Here is a 13,555-nt window from a genome sequence, read left to right as displayed (position 1 = left end):
CATACTGTTCATCGAAAATATTATGAATGAATGTATTGACATTGTGACAGTTAGGTAGAAATGATATTAAAATACAAATTACAAAGTAGACAAATATATTCCTGGCCTGGTTTAGATGTGGTGATGTCACTATTGAAGTATGTCAACTATGCTGTAGTACAAGGTAGAGTAGCTCCAGGTCTACAGCAACTGTGGACTTGACAACAGCAGATTGTCGTGCCTCTCTCAACTGTATTGCACAATCTATTGTGCTGGAGATATGAAAAGTCATCCAAAATTCATTGTTCCAACTTTTTTCACAAAGTAGACACAATTTATGGATAACAGCTTCTTTAATACTGGAAAGTCGACGTTTCGGTTTGGATCTTTTGTCCGTTGTCAAGCAAGACTGACAATAGTATCAGGATCTATACCGAAATGTTGCCTTGTTAAAGAAGTTGTTATCCATAAGTTGTGTCTACTTTGTCATCCGTCAACTTCTAAGTAAAGCCTATCAAACAATCCTTTTTCAGTTTGTAAACATTAATAATCATCTCCTTGTGTGTGAAATGTACGGATATCCAGATTCAGTGGCAGAGAGATTAGTGATGTTAATTTAATGTGAATCTGTTGTGCTGGAGATATGGTTGATAAAAACTTATGTGTAGAGACTATTACTGAGTGTCTTTTGATTTCAGTCAATAAAGGTTTAAAACTCCAAAAAAGTGTTCATATATTTGATGTCCCACGACACAAGGGTGAGATGATAAGTCATCCAAAATTAAAAAGAAAATTGGCGCGTTTCTCAAACACACAAGGTAGAACAAGTCTTTTCCGTTTGCTGACTTGGAAGTCCTTTTGCTGGAGAGGTGAAAAACACATTTTTCCTAAATATTAAGCGATTTTAGTGCACGATGGCTCGTTTGAAAGCTCTTCAAATTCTGAGACGTTTGATACCATATCCACGTCAGACGCCTCTGTTAGGGTGCTGCCGCACGCGCATGCGCGACACCATTGTGGTTATTTCAACATGGTTGGATAGGCAATGTAACCATTTCAATGTTTCCAAAATATTTCAAAATATTTGGTCACTGCAAAGTGTTTCAAAAGACACATCTATTCCAAAGTAGACACAGTTTGTGGATAACATCTTCTGAGACATGCATCACTTCGGGCTTTCCTCCCACACTAATACTGTAATGGCGACGTTTCGGTCTGGATCCTTATTCCGTTGTCAAGCAAGACTGAATGAGGAACATTGTACAGAATATATATTGTAGGTGGAGGATTAACAGTAACAACAATTGGATAATACTGTCACAACATTGGACAGAGACACATATGTGGAAGCCCAAGCGACATGAAGCCAATTAAACAGGATCAGTTTGCATAGGTGTCACAAGAACAAAACCTCCACCATTAAATCGGACAATAAAGCATCCACCTCGGACTATATCAGCAACTCTCCCCATCACAACAACAACTGGGAAAACGTCAAAATCCACTCCAACAACCTCCATGACTTCACTAAAAGAGAACAGACAGACAGTCCACATTCGCCGCCACAGGCCATCAAACAACAGAGATCAAGGCTATTTCATCCCATCCGCCTACTATTAAACTGACAGAAGATAGAAGGTATATCCTAGTATTAGAAGAGGAATAATGCTTAAGACAGCGTTAAACCTACCATCTCAACTCGTGATAAAATATATCAGTAATCCAAAACATATTATTTTCTTCCATTAATCCTGCTTTAAAAAACGTATTGCGATATTACCTATGCAGTTGTTGATCTAATTAAATTGCAAATATCCTATATTTGTTATTTTATTTGAAGATAATATTAAAGCTCTTCCCGTGTGACTCTCTCAGTACGGTACACAATAAATTATCTGTTGTTATTTTTGTAACTACTGTGCATATTCTGAAACAAGAACAAATTCAATTGACTTGCAAACAACAATGTGTTTAGCGGCAAGCCTGCTGTCTTGCACTTTGAGGTGTATGTAAATTCGTTACCCAAACGAATTCGTACCCCTAGAAATGGAAAATTTCGTACTGAGGGGTAAGTAAGCGGGCTTAGTTTATTTGCTTCAAAAGATCACCCTGCTGTTATTAATCTCTTTCTTTAAATTCATGTTTGTGTTTAGAGAGTACCTTCTTTACTAAAGTCACCAGAACTAGGAAGGTGATGGAAAACAAGATGCTCTCAGCAAACAGAACATAACTGTACCACATAGGTGAAAACAGATCCATGGTGATGCCAATAATCTGAGGGTTTGCAAGTCCACCGAGACCTAGGGCAACATAGATGACACCCATCAGCTTCCCTGAGAGTTGGACAAGCTCCTTTTCTGTCCAGGTGAGACTTGCGGGGAACACCACTGAGATTGCCAGTCCTATACCAACAATGCTGATCCAGATACCAGTACCAAATCCATAGGTGGCTGACAGGAGGAGACCGAGCTGAGAGGCGCAGAGGACGACGCAGCAGATGGTGAAGAACTGGTCGTGTGTGACGAAACTGATGAGGACGATGCCAACCCCCCTCCCAGCTGTGTAGGATGCCCAGAAAGCGGAGGACAGGCGTCCACCATATTTCTTAGACCAATTCATCTGCTTCACGACAAACACAGCCAGGAAAGATGGGGAGGTGTCTTCCACCTCGTCCAGGAAGAAGTAGAAGAGGGCAAAGAGTGCCAGTGTGATGATGAGAAGACGTCGAGGGAGAGTTCTCTTCTTCCTCACTGGACCTTCTTCTTCATCATGGTCCGTGGTGTCCCTTTGTGCCTCCATCCGTCGAATGTTACTTGTACCTTTGTTCTTTTCATGGAAGTATTTGATGAGGAACACGAAGGAAGACAACCCTGCAAGAATAGCCACGATGAGAAAGCCATAGTGGATATTACTCTCTGGTCTGGGAGGTGCAATAGTCGTCGTCATGTTGAAGGCTGTTGTGGTGAAGGAGGGGTCACTTGTTGTTGTGAAAGAAGTGTTTGTTGTACCCAACTCAGGTTCCTGGGAGAGGAATGGTTCAAGGACGAAGGGGGCGACGGTTGCCCCGAGAGAGAAGGAGAAATGCAGTGCTTGCATGAAGGGTTTGCCCTCGTCTCCCCACTCTTCCACGATCTCCACATTCGTACCTGGAACAGAGGAAGAGAAATGTTCGTTAAACAGGTTGTTTGTTTGTCTATTCTTTAATGTCGCTATATGACGGAAGTCGGTAAATAATTGAATCTGACCAGACAGTCCAGTGATTAACATCATGAGAATTGATCTATGCAATTGGGATACGGTGACATGCATCAATCAAGTCAGCAAGCCTGACCACGCAATCCCTTCAGTCGACTCTTACGACAAACCGGATCTTCACTGGGGTTGTGCATGTTGCATGTAGTTGGCTGAAAAATATTTTGAGCTTGCGGTATGACTTGTCGGACTTGCATTCAGCGATTAGCAAGGGCTGTTGAGTTAAGGGTGTATTGAAACCTTTAATGCTTGTTGAATGGAAATTCCAATAACGCAAAAAAGGTTTGAAGTTGTGCCTGGGCAGGGTGAGTGAGTCGTCTAAGCCGCTGCGATTCGCTGTGCAGAGTTGCGTCCCTTGAACACGCCAGAAACCTATGATTGTGGGTTCGAATCCCGGTTCGCCCCGATTATGTTTCTAGGTTTGTCAGCACAATACCCTTGCTCGTGGGTTTCACTGAAGTGGTAAACGTCTGAGACCTGTAATAGGTCCTCCCAGGATTGAGGCGAGGGAATAAACCGTGATGATGTTGTAATAGAGGCTTAGCGTCTTACCTGACCTGGCAGCACCTGTAACCAGCTGAGATGTGTTGTAATAGAGACATGGTGTCTTACGTGACTTGGCAGCACCTGTAACCAGCTGGGATGTGCTGTAGTAGAGACATAACATCTTACCTGACCTGGCAGCACCTGTAACCAGCTGAGATGTACTGTAGTAGGGACATGGTGTCTTACCTGACCTGGCAGCACCTGTAACCAGCTGAGATATGCTGTAGTAGAGGCACAGTGTCTTACTTGACCTGGCAGCACCTGTAACCTGCTGAGATGTGCTGTAGTAGAGACATAACATCTTACCTGACCTGGCGGCACCTGTAACCAGCTGAGATGTGCTGTAGTAGGGACATGGTTTCTTACGTGACCTGGCAGCACCTGTAACCAGCTGGGACGTGCTGTAGTAGAGACATAGTGTCTTACCTCACCTATCGGCACCTGTAACCAGCTGAGATGTGCTGTAGTAGAGACATAGTGTCTTACCTCACCTAGCAGCACCTGTAACGAGCTGAGATGTGCTGTAGTAGAGACATAGTGTCTTACCTCACCTAGCAGCACCTGTAACCAGCTGGGATGTGCTGTAGTAGAGACATAGTGTCTTACCTGACCTGGCAGCACCTGTTACGAGCTGAGATGTGCTGTAGTAGAGACATAGTGTCTTACCTCACCTGGCAGCACCTGTAACCAGCTGGGATCTGCTGTAGTAGAGACATAGTGTCTTACCTCACCTAGCAGCACCTGTAACCAGCTGAGATGTGCTGTAGTAGAGACATAGTGTCTTACCTGACCTGACAGCACCTGTAACCAGCTGGGATCTGCTGTAGAAGAGACATAGTGTCTTCCCTCACCTAACAGCACCTGTAACCAGCTGGGATGTGCTGTAGTAGAGGCATAGTGTCTTACCTGACCTGGCAGCACCTGTAACCAGCTGAGATGTGCTGTAGTAGAGACATAGTGTCTTACCTCACCTAGCAGCACCTGTAACCAGCTGAGATGTGCTGTAGTAGAGACATAGTGTCTTACCTGACCTGGCAGCACCTGTAACCAGCTGGGATCTGCTGTAGAAGAGACATAGTGTCTTACCTGACCCGGCAGCACCTGTAACCAGCTGGGACGTGCTGTAGTAGAGGCATAGTGTCTTACCTGACCTGGCAGCACCTGTAACCAGCTGGGATGTGCTGTAGTAGAGACATAGTGTCTTACCTGACCTAGCAGCACCTGTTACGAGCTGAGATGTGCTGTAGTAGAGGCATAGTGTCTTACTTGACCTGGCAGCACCTGTAACCTGCTGAGATGTGCTGTAGTAGAGACATAGTGTCTTACCTCACCTGGCAGCACCTGTAACCAGCTGACATGTGCTGTAGTAGAGACATATTGTCTTACCTGACCTAGCAGCACCTGGAACCAACTGAGATGTGCTGTAGTAAAGACATAGTGTCTTACCTGACCTAGCAGCACCTGTAACCAGCTGAGATGTGCTGTAGTAGAGACATAGTGTCTTACCTCACCTAGCAGCACCTGTAACCAGCTGAGATGTGCTGTAGTAGAGACATAGTGTCTTACCTGACCTGGCAGCACCTGTAACCAGCTGGGATCTGCTGTAGAAGAGACATAGTGTCTTACCTCACCTAGCAGCACCTGTAACCAGCTGAGATGTGCTGTAGTAGAGGCATAGTGTCTTACCTGACCTGGCAGCACCTGTAACCAGCTGAGATGTGCTGTAGTAGAGACATAGTGTCTTACCTCACCTAGCAGCACATGTAACCAGCTGAGATGTGCTGTAGTAGAGACATAGTGTCTTACCTCACCTAGCAGCACATGTAACCAGCTGAGATGTGCTGTAGTAGAGACATAGTGTCTTACCTGACCCGGCAGCACCTGTAACCAGCTGAGATGTGCTGTAGTAGAGACATAGTGTCTTACCTGACCTAGCAGCACCTGTAACCAGCTGAGATGTGTTGTAGTAGAGGCACAGTGTCTTACCTGACCTGGCAGCACCTGTAACCAGCTGAGATGTGCTGTTGTAGAGGCATATTGCCTTACCTGACCTGGCAGCAGAGGTGCTGTAGTAGAGCCTTAGTGTCTTACCTGACCTGGCAGCACCTGTAACCAGCTCGTGTATCAGGAACATCATGACCATTGACCAGTACACAGAACACCAGGGAATGATTGCACACGTCACAGCATACAGGAAGGATGACACAAACAACACCATGTGACGGTTGAGTCTGTCATAGAGAGCACCGCCGACCAAACTTCCAGTTACACCCCCAACGGCTGCAGCTGTTAAGAAGGCAGCACCCTGGCTTGTGTCTACTTCAGTGATCTGCTGAAGGTCGAGAAAGGCTGGCCCCTTCAGTCCCACTATCAATCCCTGTGAGATACAGAGTACTTCACGTATGTCATATTCTATTGATGACCCAATCAGTCCCACTAGCAACTACATTGACACGGTTGTGAGGTCTAGTGCACATTTGCATTCCTGAGTCCAGAATGACGAAATTACCCCTCGTCATCACTATCAATTCCAACACGATAGAAAAATGTTTTTTTTCAAATACACAGCACATTACTTGTAAACAAACTTGGATACATTGACATCAACGCAGGCACAATATTTAATCACTCATTAAATCCTCCTACTTTTCTGACCATATAATAGCCACATGAGTTGACACTGATTGACTGGAAAGGCAGTTACCCCCTAATGTGTCAGTTTTATGATGGTATGTCAGTTAAATCCTGGTATGTCAGTTATATCCTGGTACGCCAGTTATATGATGGTATGTCAGTTATATCCTGGTATGTCAGTTATACCCTGGTATGTCAGTTTTATGATGGTATGTCGGTTATATCCTGGTATGCCAGTTATATCCTGGTATATCATTTGTATACTGGTATCGGTTGTATGATGGTATGCCAGTTATATCCTGGTATGCTAGTTATATCATGGTATTTCAGTTATATGGTGTTTTGTCAGTTATATGATAGTACGCCAGGTATATGATGGTTTGTTGGTTTGTTTGTTTGTTGTTTAACGCCGCACTCAGCAATATTCCAGCTTTATGACGGCGGTCTGTAAATAATCGAGTCTTGACCAGAAAATCCAGTGATTAACATCATGATCATCGATCCACGCAATTGGGATCGATGACATGTATCACGCAAATCAGGGAGCCTGACCACCCGATCCGGTTAGTCGCCTCTTACGACAAGCATAGTCGTCTTTTACGGCAAGCATGGGATGCTGAAGACCTATTCTACCCCTGATTATATGATGGTATGTCAGTTATATCCTGATATATCAGTTATATCCTGGTATGTCAGTTATATCATTTTATAGATAGATAGATAGATAGATAGATAGATAGATAGATAGATAGATAGATAGATACAGATACCCATTTGAACGTCCCTTTTTTCACATCTACGACTAAAATTAACACTGAAATTGTGTCATGACACATAATGCCCTAACAAGCGATTTATCATCTAAGATACTTATATACTTCTCTGGTTCTATAGCAGACTAGATATCCTTGTAATGGCTAAGGAAAAGAGAAGAAGATATACTATCGTGCCAGTTTTGACTATACATATCCTGTAACCTTTGTTTAAAAGAGTATAAGAACAAATTTGTATCCCCTACATCTTGGGATATCCACACAAAGGAATAGCCACACGAAAATAACAAATATCTGACATTGGACACTCAATTCGTTTTGCCTTTGTCGCCAAGAGCTTTCAGTAGTTTATTACATTGGTAAGGATATCTTTGCGGCTCCATCCTCAGTAATTTTAACCAATATTTTGTCATTCGAAGTTGACTTAATACATGAATGGGATAACGTCCTGTTTCACCTAAAATAGCTTTGTTGGAAGCATATTTTCCAACCATTAAAAAACGCTTTAAGTAGGAAGCATGTACTTTTTCAATAGCGTCATTATATTTTGCGCCCCATATTGCTGCTCCATGTAGCAAAATTGGCGCGATTTGGCCGTCAAATACAGTACAAGCTGTAGAAAAGGATATATGTATATTTTGCTTGAAAAAAAAAATAGATAGGTATAATTGCTTTTGATGCTTGCGATGCCAGTTGTTTGCACGCAACTGACCATGATAGTGTATATGATAGCGTCAAGTCTAAATATTTATAGTAAGTAACAATTTTTAAGGTGATATTTTTTTATTATTTTTGGCAATGATGCCTCCATTTCTAGGAACAATTACATTTGTTTTTGACAAATTAACTTTCAATCTCCATCTATTGCAAAAAAGAATGTAATAAACTACCGGACAAAAGAAGGTTTTCACTGACTTCACTTGACCCAACACCAAAAACAAAGGCATATGTAAGATTTAGGATGATTAATTTATAAACAGAAATCATTTTCCATGAATTAGAATGAAAATGCATTGTAATACCGATATTGCAATCTCGGCAATACACAGAGTCAAGGGGTCCAAATTAAACATTACACAAATCAGAGTTCATTGTAAAGGTGCATGACACAGTAGTCAGGTAACACGTCATCAATAGCGAGTGTGACCACCATCCTCGTTGACGTCGTCAGTCGGCGGATAACGTCAACAGGAATCCTGTTCCATAAGTTCAAATGAGTCTGTTCAAGTTCCTGTCGGTTCGCTGGAGGCGGTACATGTTGTCTCAGCTGACGATCAAGATGATCCCAGAGATGTTCAATGGGGCTCATGTCTGGAGAACAAGGTGGCCAGGGCAATACGTTGACGTTAACGTTGTTCAGGTAGTCTTGAACAATTCGGGCAGTGTGAGGCCTTGCGTTGTCCTGTTGCAAAAGTAATCCTCTTGGCTGATGTTAAATAAAGGGCACCACAACAGGTATCAACACTTCATCCCTGTGTCGCTGAGCATTCAGGTATCCTCGGATGATAACCAGCCGTGTTGCACTATGACCACAAATGCCACCCCATACCATGACGCCTCCACCTCCAAACGGGTAAACTTCTCTAATGCAGTTTGGCGCCAGTCGTTCCCCCCTTCGTCGAAAAACTCGAACTCTGCCATCGTTCCTGAACAGACAGAACCGACTTTCATCTGTAAAGAGCACTCACGCCCAGTCACGTCGCTGCCACCCACGTACAGTTCGTGCCCATCGCAGTCTGCGTTGACAGTGTAGACGGGTCAAGGCCATTCCACGGAAGGGTCGGTAGGCTCGTATACCAGCCGTACGAAGCCGTCGAAGGACTGTCCCTCTGCTGATGTCATACCCTAGTGCTGATCTGTTTCGGAAGTGAATCTGGCGGATGTAGCGGTCTTCGGCCGGTGTTGTCACTCTCGGTCTTCCCGATCTTGGCCGGTCTTGAGTCTGTCCTGTCTGTTGGTAGCGGATTATCAACTTGCTGATGGTGGTCTGGGAGCAGTTGAAGGTTCTGGCTATCTGACGTTGAGTAGCCCCCATGTTGGCCATACCGATCGCTCTGTCTCGTTGCGCTTGTGTAAGTATGGGCATATTATTGGTGTTTTTTTGTTTACTGAATGCCTGTTCTGTCCAACGTCGTTATTTATGCCACAATCACGCACGTGCATTTGGACCAATGTCTCAAAATCACGTTTTGCACGTTTTTAACAATTCATGATTTGGAAAGCTGCGTTCGAAAATCTGCGTTTTGGTTTTGGTCATGTTGCATTTGGGCGAATGTTTTCTGCGGGGGTTCAAACCTGTACCAGCTTTTTTGCTTTTTATACAACTATTTTCAAGGTGAATTTTTTTGCCCGGTAGTTTACAATCATTTACAGAGTATGAAAAAATTATATCATCAGCACATAGAAGTAACATTAAATCTCTAATATCTTGTGTGACAAAGACACGATGACATTCGTTATGTATTTCTGTTAAGAGCTCATTATTGAAAAAAAATAAACAAAAATGGACTTGATATACATTCCTGGCGTACACCACTAGATGTTAAGAAGCACTGTGTTCTACCAGATTGTGTTTTAATACAAGCCTTTACCGATGAATACATTTTTTTTAGAACTAGAAACATTTCCCATGACATCCTTTGGTAAAAAGTAAATATTACATTTATTCTCTATCCACATAATCGAAAGCTTTCTTGAAATCTACAAATGCACAATAAAAGCGACCCCTAGGTCTACATAAATATTTGGTACATGAAGCTTGCAGTATAAGTAGATTGTCAACCGTTGAATAGTTGAGATTCAGATAGAAGATTTTTCACATCCAACCAAACTCTAAGACGCTTTTCTATCATAAAAGTAACCAGCTTTCCCGTTACATTTAATATCATTTAATGTCACTAATATTCTGGTCTGTCAGGTATATTGTTGTATGTCACTTATATCATGGTCTGTCAGTTATATGATGGTCTGTCAGTTATATCATGACATGTCAGTTATATCATGGTCTGTCAGTTATATCATGGTCTGTCAGTTATATGATGATATGTCAGTTATATCATGGTCTGTCAGTTATATGATGGTCTGTCAGTTATATGATGGTATGTCAGTTATATCATGGTCTGTCAGTTATATGATGGTATGTCAGTTATATGATGATATGTCAGTTATATGATGGTCTGTCAGTTATATGATGGTCTGTCAGTTATATGATGGTATGTCAGTTATATGATGGTCTGTCAGTTATATGATGGTATGTCAGTTATATCATGGTCTGTTAGTTATATGATGGTCTGTCAGTTATATGATGATATGTCAGTTATATCATGGTCTGTCAGTTATATGATGGTATGTCAGTTATATCATGGCCTGTAAGTTATATGATGGTCTGTCAGTTATATGATGATATGTCAGTTATATCATGGTCTGTCAGTTATATCATGGTCTGTCAGTTATATCATTGCATGCCAATGTCATGTAAAACGAAATAGAATCAGGTCATTCATATGTACTACATACACAGAACTAGTCTTTGTGACAATCCTATCTGTACTTAGACTATAGGTCTTGCTCTCGCCTTTCACCAAATTAGTGACTTTAATTTAATCTTTACTTTGCTTTTGATAACTGCTTGCCAAGTCCAGTCACCGAGCTCATACGAAACACTTACAGTGAAGAAAGACGAAATGTACATCCCCAGCATATAGTACAGTTTCCTTCTGTACACGGAGTTTCCCAACTTCAGCATGATGCGCTGCAAAAGGAGCGTCCTCACGGGAGTGACATCCGAGACTTGAGGTGGCGTCCGCACCGGAGTGACATCCGGGTCTTCAGACGAAGCACAGGGGGTGTACTCTAAGGAATCCATTACCCTGTGTCACAAATATCATTTTGTTCTGAGGTTATTCATAACATATGTTCAGAGAGAGCAAATCCTTCACATACTCCAAGACCGCTTCCTCTACACACACACCCTCCGCTACCACGTCCTCTCTTCTCACATCCTCCACGACCGTGTTCTCTCTACACACATCCTCCACGACCACGTCCTCTCTACTCACATCCTCCACGACCGCGTCCTCTCTCTACACACATCCTCCACGACTGCGTCCTCTCTACACACATCCTTCACGACCACGTCCTCTTCACACACACCCTCCACTACCACATCCTCTCTAAACGCATCCTCCACGACCACGTCCTATTTACTCACATCCTCCACGACCACGTCCTCCACGACCGCGTCCTCTCTACTCATCCTCCACGACCGCGTTCACTCTACACACACCCTCCACGACCGTGTCCTCCACGACCACGTCTTCTCTACACATCCTCCACGACGGCGTCCACTCTACTCAACCTCCACGAAGGGGGCACGGATGGCCCAGTCGTCTAAGGCGCCGCGATTCGCTGTGCAGAGTTGTGTCCCTTGGCACGCCAGAAACCTATGATTGTGGGTTCGAACCCCGGTTCGCCGCGATTATGTTTCTAGGTTTGTCAGCATCATACCCGTGCTCGTGGGTTTCACCGAAGTGGTAAACGTCTCAGACCTGCATCACTGGGGTCTTTCCTCCCACATTAAGCTGACACGCCGTGATATGACTGGAATACTGTTAAAAGCGGCGTTAAACCCAACTCACTCACTCACTCACTATCCTCCACGACCACGTCCTCTCTACACACATCCTCCACGTCCACGTCCTCTCTACTCATCCATCACGACCACGTCCTCTCTTCTCACATCCTCCACGACCGTGTCCTCTCTACTCACACCCTCCACGACCGTGTGCACTCTACTCACATCCTCCACGACTGTGTCCTCTCTACTCACATCCTCCACGACCGTGTCCTCTCTACTCACATCCTCCACGACTGTGTCCTCTCTACTCACATCCTCCACGACTGTGTCCTCTCTACTCACACCCTCCACGACCGTGTGCACTCTACTCACATCCTCCACGACTGTGTCCTCTCTACTCACATCCTCCACGACTGTGTCCTCTCTACTCACATCCTCCACGACCGTGTCCTCTCTACTCACATCCTCCACGACTGTGTCCTCTCTACTCACATCCTCCACGACTGTGTCCTCTCTACTCACATCCTCCACGACTGTGTCCTCCCTACACACATCCTCCACGACTGTGTCCTCTCTACTCACATCCTCCACGACCGTGTCCTCTCTCCACCCATCCTCCACGACTGTGTCCTTTCTACACACATCCTCCACGACCACGCCCTCTCTACTCACACCCTCCACGACCGTGTCCTCTCTACTCACACCCTCCACGACCGTGTCCTTTCTACTCACACCCTCCACGACCGCGTCCTCTCTACTCACATCCTCCACGACCGTGTCCTCTCTACTCACACCCTCCACGACCGTGTTCTTTCTACTCACATCCTCCACGACTGTGTCCTCTCTACTCACACCCTCCACGACCGTGTCCTTTCTACTCACATCCTCCACGCCCACGCCCTCTCTACTCACACCCTCCACGACCGTGTCCTCTCTACTCACACCCTCCACGACCGTGTCCTTTCTACTCACATCCTCCACGACCGTGTCCTCTCTACTCACATCCTCCACGACCGTGTCCTCTCTACTCACATCCTCCACGACTGCATCCTCTCTACTCACACCCTCCACGACCGTGTCCTTTCTACTCACATCCTCCACGACCGTGTCCTCTCTACTCACATCCTCCACGACCGCATCCTCTCTACTCACATCCTCCACGACTGTGTCCTCTCTACTCACACCCTCCACGACCGTGTCCTTTCTACTCACATCCTCCACGACCGTGTCCTCTCTACACATATCCTCCACGACCGCGTCCTCTCTACTCACATCCTCCACGACCGCATCCTCTCTACACATATCCTCCACGACCGCGTCCTCTCTACACACATCCTCCACGACCGTGTCCTCTCTACTCACATCCTCCACGACCGCGTCCTCTCTACACACATCCTCCACGACCGCATCCTCTCTACACACATCCTCCACGACCGCGTCCTCTCTACTCACATCCTCCACGACCGCGTCCTCTCTACTCACATCCTCCACGACCGCGTCCTCTCTACACACATCCTCCACGACCGCGTCCTCTCTCTACACACATCCTCCACGACCGTGTCCTCTCTACTCCCATCCTCCACGACCGCGTCCACTCTACTCACATTTTCCTCGACAAGGTCATATTGTTACGTGTCGATTCCCAAATTGAAATAATATGTTAATGCAGAAATCTGTACGTAATAGAACATAGTGTGAAACCAACAAACAACAAACACATGTATTACAAAATTCACTAAGTTAACAAATAAACACAAAATACTGCACAGCAACTACAATGGCAGTAAACAATTGG

At 44.7% G+C, this 13,555-nt stretch overlaps 2 protein-coding genes across 2 annotated transcripts; both read right to left on the bottom strand.

Annotated features, from left to right (window-relative positions):
* Positions 1-2,097: 2,097 nt before the first annotated feature.
* On the bottom strand, positions 2,098-11,049 carry LOC139457178 (sodium-dependent glucose transporter 1A-like). The gene is made up of 3 exons (XM_071238602.1): positions 10,852-11,049; positions 5,869-6,154; positions 2,098-3,125 (listed from the first exon to the last, which is right to left on the bottom strand). Exons 1-3 carry the CDS (start codon positions 11,047-11,049, stop codon positions 2,098-2,100), a joined length of 1,512 nt encoding a protein of 503 aa, XP_071094703.1.
* Positions 11,050-11,886: 837 nt separating this feature from the next.
* Positions 11,887-13,062, bottom strand: LOC139457177 (probable serine/threonine-protein kinase kinX). The gene has a single exon (XM_071238601.1). The coding sequence runs from the start codon at positions 13,060-13,062 to the stop codon at positions 11,887-11,889; it is 1,176 nt and encodes a 391-aa protein (XP_071094702.1).
* Between the last annotated feature and the right edge of the window lie 493 nt (positions 13,063-13,555).

This window comes from Haliotis cracherodii, unplaced genomic scaffold (assembly GCF_022045235.1).
Source record: "Haliotis cracherodii isolate W230 unplaced genomic scaffold, xgHalCrac1.p SCAF_12, whole genome shotgun sequence".
NCBI lineage: Eukaryota > Metazoa > Mollusca > Gastropoda > Lepetellida > Haliotidae > Haliotis > Haliotis cracherodii.
Note: the sequence above shows the minus strand (reverse complement) of the source record. Positions and strands in the feature narration are given on the sequence as shown.

What these genes read in the sequence shown, in the direction of transcription:
- LOC139457178 (XM_071238602.1), bottom strand. Translation starts at nt 11,049, where the DNA reads ATGGATTCCTTAGAGTACACCCCCTGTGCTTCGTCTGAAGACCCGGAT. An exon ending in ACATTTCGTCTTTCTTCACT is followed by an intron (nt 6,155 to 10,851) that starts GTAAGTGTTTCG and finishes TGTATCTCACAG; the next exon opens with GGATTGATAGTGGGACTGAA. An exon ending in TACAGGTGCTGCCAGGTCAG is followed by an intron (nt 3,126 to 5,868) that starts GTAAGACACTAA and finishes CCTCTGTTCCAG; the next exon opens with GTACGAATGTGGAGATCGTG.
- LOC139457177 (XM_071238601.1), bottom strand. Translation starts at nt 13,062, where the DNA reads ATGTGTAGAGAGGATGCGGTCGTGGAGGATGTGAGTAGAGAGGACGCG.